General features: G+C 58.7%; 3 protein-coding genes across 3 annotated transcripts; 2 read left to right on the forward strand and 1 right to left on the reverse strand.

The window, feature by feature from the left end:
* Nucleotides 1-75: 75 nt before the first annotated feature.
* L226DRAFT_577048 (uncharacterized protein) lies at nucleotides 76-879 on the forward strand (the record flags this gene model as incomplete). The annotated part of the gene is made up of 5 exons (XM_067685501.1): nucleotides 76-303; nucleotides 373-441; nucleotides 487-615; nucleotides 669-715; nucleotides 765-879. The coding sequence occupies 5 exons, from the start codon at nucleotides 76-78 to the stop codon at nucleotides 877-879; spliced, it is 588 nt and encodes a 195-aa protein (XP_067528245.1).
* A 1,635-nt stretch (nucleotides 880-2,514) lies between these two features.
* On the forward strand, nucleotides 2,515-3,501 carry L226DRAFT_577049 (uncharacterized protein; the record flags this gene model as incomplete). Its single annotated transcript, XM_067685502.1, has 3 exons — nucleotides 2,515-2,693; nucleotides 2,757-3,093; nucleotides 3,142-3,501. 3 exons carry the CDS (start codon nucleotides 2,515-2,517, stop codon nucleotides 3,499-3,501), a joined length of 876 nt encoding a protein of 291 aa, XP_067528246.1.
* A 628-nt stretch (nucleotides 3,502-4,129) lies between these two features.
* Nucleotides 4,130-4,897, reverse strand: L226DRAFT_577050 (uncharacterized protein; the record flags this gene model as incomplete). Its single annotated transcript, XM_067685503.1, has 3 exons — nucleotides 4,130-4,392; nucleotides 4,461-4,840; nucleotides 4,893-4,897. The coding sequence occupies 3 exons, from the start codon at nucleotides 4,895-4,897 to the stop codon at nucleotides 4,130-4,132; spliced, it is 648 nt and encodes a 215-aa protein (XP_067528247.1).
* Between the last annotated feature and the right edge of the window lie 608 nt (nucleotides 4,898-5,505).

The raw sequence follows: 5,505 nt of genomic DNA on the forward strand, positions 1-5,505 counted from the left end.
CTCTCTCTCTCTCTCTCTCTCTCTCTCACCACAACGCCCCCTGCACCCTCGCATTTCCTCTCCCACTCTCCTCCGATGGCGGGGCGTAACACGAGGAGGAAGGAGAGGAAGGAGTGGGAGAGGAAGGAGAGGAAGGAGAGGAAGGAGAGGGAGGAGAAGTCGGTGAGCGCGAGGGACAAGTCGGTGAGTGCTGCGTTTGAGTGCGTCGCTTACCTGCCGCTGAACGTCGGCACCGTCCCCTCCTCTCTCCCCACCGCCGCCACCCCTCACGCGCAGCTGGTCCTGAGCAAGGACGACAAGGCGGTGAGTCGTATTCGTGCCGTGTCGCGCACCTCGCGCTGAACATCGTCCCTGCCGCGTACCACGGTGCAGTTCTTCGACACCCTCTTCCACACCAAGGAGGGTCCCCGGGACGACCTTCGCTGGGACGCCTTCGTCAAGGTACGTCACCGCACACCTTGCAATGCCGCGCGCTCATTTCAGCAGGCGATGGCGAATCTTCGGTTCGCCATCGACAACGCCGGGGCGACGTCGGGTTCGGGGGTGAGGTTCACTGCCCCCGACGCTGTAGGGAAGGGGAAGTGGGAAGGGAGGAGGAGGATGAGGCTGGACGGGGTACGTCCCAGCGTACCGCACACCGATGTTGATACTGACACCCACTTTGATAGCCTCACGCTTATCGCGACGGCATACTTCGCGCCGGCGATCAAACCCGGTACGTCGATCCCATTCCCCTCGAGCCCCGCAGCTAATGGCACCTCAAGGCTTGCCGCTCGCCTCAACGAGCATTTCGAGCTCCAGGACTACGTGGCCAACATACCTGTGGAAGGCGAAGAGCCTGCTCCACAGGCCGTTGAAGAGCCCGCTGCCGACGAGTAGAATAAACGGATTTTGATTGCACAATGTATCATGTACTATAGAATATTGGATCATATTGCTCGTTCATGAGGGAAATGCGCCACAGGAACTCTAAAATGCTATCGTCGCGAAGATCTGCCGCGTGCCTGCGAGTCTCGATACGGAACTTTGCACCGGCGGCATCCCTTGTACCTGACGCTCTCGGCACCGAAGTCCACGTGTCGCCACGTGTCCCCTGCCGGCCCCCTAGCGATCGCATCTTACATCTACCATGCTGATCCTCCTCTCCACCATCTGCTGAGTCGTCTGCACCTCCCTCTTTCCTGCCTCCACCTCCACGAGTTCAGCCGGCGGAGGATCGATACTTCCTTGTTGGCAAGGGCCTGCCTGGGACTCAACGCCGGAGGAGTGGGCGGGTCGCGATGAGCTACATGTTCAACATGTCAGCAGCCTGTTGCGGGGTAACGAGAACGGCGATACACGTACGCCCTGGAGTGTTGAGTTCACGAAGCAGGTGTTGCCATGGTTGATGAGCCCTGGCGGGCCACTTGCGCCAGCCTCTGCACACTCACGACATGGACCTTCTGCTTCCAACTCTGCCACATCCCCACTGTCGACAGCTTCCTCTGAGTCTTCGCCTGATCATCCATGTGGCCCCACGCCGCGTTCCGCGTCCGCATTGCAAACTTTTGTCACGAGCATGAGTCCCATACACCCTCCCTAGTCGCCCACTCCGAGACCACCAGACTCGCATGCGCGGGCTCCATCACAACTGCGCTTCGACGAGGATGCACTGAAGCAGCCGTTCGATGCCGCGACGAACCTCGGCTTGGACTAGGCTGCGTTCAACGACCTCGTGGCATGCTCGCCTTCCACGTCTTCGCAGCCCACGACATGGACGAAGCTGTCTGAAGGCCGGTCCAGCGTCGCTGACCTTTCTCCGAGACCATCTGCGGAGCTCAAGTCGCCCGCGCGCAAGAGCCTCGCCACGCCTCAGCGGATCATCTTTGCGTCAGGTTCGAGGACATGGACTTGAGCGCTCTCGTCTGGATGCGTCTCATCACCGTGCCTCAAGAAGGTCGAACCGTTCCGTGCATAATTGGATGCCTACTTCTCCATCTCCACATCGTTGTGGCGGTCGACGCCTCTCGACCGACGCCTCTCCTCCCGTGCGCAGTCGCCTGTACGCCGTTCAACGTCTTCACCGACCTTACAGTATGACTAATATCATAATGTCCGTTTACTCTGAACGGCGGGTTGTGATGGGGTGTGGCAGGGAGGGTTTCGGTGTTGTGTAGCATCTGTGAATTGCACAAAGGGGCGCGAAGCTGCAAAGACCAAAGACTGTGGGCCTCGCATCGCTCAACATCATTCGGCGTGTCCAGCACCATTGTTGTGACGGTGAGAGCGGCAGTCATAAACGACAGGGAAATTGATGGCTTGGGCACGGAATGGGTATCAAGCGCCGCCCGACGTGGTACCGATTGAACTTCCTTTGCGCCTCCCGCCCTTTCCCTCCCTTGTCACCTCCCGTCCCTCCTTCATCCCCTTGGTTGCCTTTGATGCCACAGGACGGCTCTCCTTGACGCACGCGAATCCATACTTAAGGCCTCTCTACTCACAGATGGCCAATCACTCACCACTCCTGATCGCGACATGGCTCCTGCACACTCCAAATTGCGCTCTTCGCCGCCCTCCTCGTACATTTTCTCCGCTGCTATGACGGCCGATGGTCTACGTCCTACTGTTATCGAGTGTGTCGCTCCCTCACCGCCTCGTCGCGTGCGAGGCGTTGAGCTCACTATCACACGTGTCTTCAAGACCCCTGGGGTCAGGTACGCCTGCTATGTATCCTCTATCATAGTATTACCCTTGTTCACCCTGTGATGCCTGGACAGTCTCAAGCGCTTCAAGGACGCAGCCAGCCCATCCTTCACTCGTTCTGCCACCCCCGGGTCTGCGCAGCGCCTCTCCACTCCCGCCCCCGAAGCGGCACCCGCTGGTGTCTCTCAACCTTCCTCTTCAGCCGTCCCCAGCGTTGTATCTCGTGCAAGGGGATCGGTTGATACTCCGGGCCTGCATGCCACCACCAGTAGCATTTCTACACGCATCACGAGGTCTGCGTCGTACGCTGCCATCAAGGGTTCTTCCAAGCTCGGTCGGAGGTCGTCGATGGCCGCCATAGACTCTCGTCTTGATCCGGATGGTGCCATTGTGACTCGTTACGGGGAACAGGTCAGTGCAGGCTTACGTCTCATCTTCAGCGTGTCTTACACCCAACAGGATGGAGAGCCCATATTCATCAGGCAGGAGCGAGTTACTTCGACGACGGAGCCGGAAGTCGTGACTTACTTTTGGGAGTCATTCACCGCTGTGCCCCTTTGTCAGCCACCCGATCTCACCGCGCATCCTGATCTCACGGCTGGCGATCTCTACAGCAACATCGTCCGAGGAGAGTCGAAGAGCGTCCAGCTGTGGATGTGGACGGTTGACGCTGAGGGTGCAGGCGCGTGGAAACGGGTTCGGGAGGGCGACGTGCGCGAGGACGGGCGGCGATTGACCGTCACCCCGAAGAGGCAGCAACCGTCCTGGGTGTCGCCGAACTGGGGGGTCAAACAGTTGAGGAACCAGAGGGCTCGGTGAGATTGTCGTACATCCTCCCTATATCGGTCCCTTTTCTACTCGACCCTTGATTTTTCCCCGCTACTCGTCCCCCGTGCATTCTCTCGCCCCTCCATGCCATTTTTGTTATAGATGCGTCTTTCTAATGTGATACAGTGGCTCGAAGGTCTTGATCTTGAGCTTGAGCTTGTCATTGATGATCACGTCCACACGAGTGAACAAGCAACATTTCAAGAACGTTAGATTTTATTTCGTGTGAGAGTGCGGGTGCAAGTCATGACCATGAGTTCAATCGTAACACAAGACACGGGACAGCGAGCTGGGATGTCGGAGGAGCGTAAGAGAGAGAAAGGACGAGGAGTGATGAGCAATGAGAGAGGGATCGTAGAGAAGGAGAGGAGACAGGAGAGACAGGAGAGAGAGGAACAAGAAACTGCGGGAGCAGGGAACAGCAGGGAATAAGGAGCAAGGCGCAGGAGGGAAACATCTCATTATACAACGGTGGGTGAGTGTGAGCGGAGCGGATCGTCGGGACATTCAAACATAAGAACAGCACACGTCTTCGAACCCCAATAAGTGCGTGGAAGTGAAGCGCATCTATACGTTAGAGGAAAAGGGAAACAGCGACGAGACGCAGAACTCATGGCGGTCATTTTGCGTCCATCGCGTACTGCCCAGGCTGGTACGTGTACGAGTACGCCGGCGGGCTCGCCATCGCGTTTTGGTATGACGGCGGGAACTGCCACTGCTGCTGCTGGGTGAACGACGGCGGTGTCGGTGTTGTCGGGGTCCGGGGCTGGCTCTGGCTCTGGCTCTGATTGTGCGACTTGTGCTGCAGGCACTCGGGCTGCCCGCTCGCCAGGAGCGCGAGCCCGATCGTGCCGTGGTCGCCCGAGTCCGTGTAGTGGCACACTGCGACATCACCGTCCAGGTCAGAGCATTGCGCCATATAACAGAAGTAAAAGCGAAAAGCGACTTACAGAGGCGTGGGCAGTCGCCGACACCGCATGCATATGGCCACCACAAGCAGTTGCACGAGCCGTGCGTTCCGTGGTGCTTGAGCCCGTTCGCCTGCTTGTACGACCTGATCAGCAGCGACGACGCGGGCCGCGAGAGCGTTCTCGTCGCGCGCGGTGTCGAGCTGGCGCCGCTCGAGCTCGATCGGGCGGTAGCGCTGGATGTCGACTCGCCGGCATTCGAAGACGAGGCCTGGGCGTTCGGCGGGACGGCTTCAGGCATGAGACTGGAGTAGTCGGAGTGGCTGGCGTAGGCGTTGAAGGCGTCCGAGGCGCGGGCGGGGGAGGCAGAGGGACGACCGCTCGAAAGGACGCCGTAAGGCGCACATTGACGAGGCTTGCCACTACTAAGCGCTAAGAACTTACCGCTATTCACCACCGGGACAAGTGGCTCACCTCATTGAGTGAGGCATTACCAGCCATCCAATCCTCACTCGCTCTCTCTAACCACTTCTCAGAATGTCAGACCCGTTCGACCCTGCAAGGTTTCTTGGGACTCCATCTGCTTCCCAGCAGCCGAGCAGTGAGTGCCACCCACACGTCGACCCGACGGTCTCTCATATTTGTACTGTCAGAGCGCAAGGTTCACTTCTCGGGCTCACTAGAACACGTCCCCTCATCAGTGCCGTCTCAAGGGGAGCGGCATGGCAACATGAAGCCTCAGCGCAAGCAGAAGAAGAAAGAAGACGCACCGAGTTCCCGCTGGCGCAGCGTCTTCTTCTACAGCTTCCTCGCTCTTGCTGTGTGTATTTGGCTAGGCCCATCTCTGGTAGCATCGGACGGTCCCCTTGCGAGCATCGTGACTCTGTCATCGACCTTTGTGATGCCGGCACTCCCCCATATTCTCAAGAATCGCCGCCGCCAGGCTCCTCACATCTCCCCCTATGTATCAGCGCACATCCAAACCGCCGTTCGCGCAGCCCTCAAGGACCCTGTTGGACGTCGCGACTTCGCACTTGCTGCTGATGGCGCTCGGATTGCCACAAAACTCACATCTACCTTCGAGTCT

The sequence above is a fragment of the Lentinus tigrinus genome, assembly GCF_003813185.1.
Source record: "Lentinus tigrinus ALCF2SS1-7 unplaced genomic scaffold L226scaffold_126, whole genome shotgun sequence".
NCBI lineage: Eukaryota > Fungi > Basidiomycota > Agaricomycetes > Polyporales > Polyporaceae > Lentinus > Lentinus tigrinus.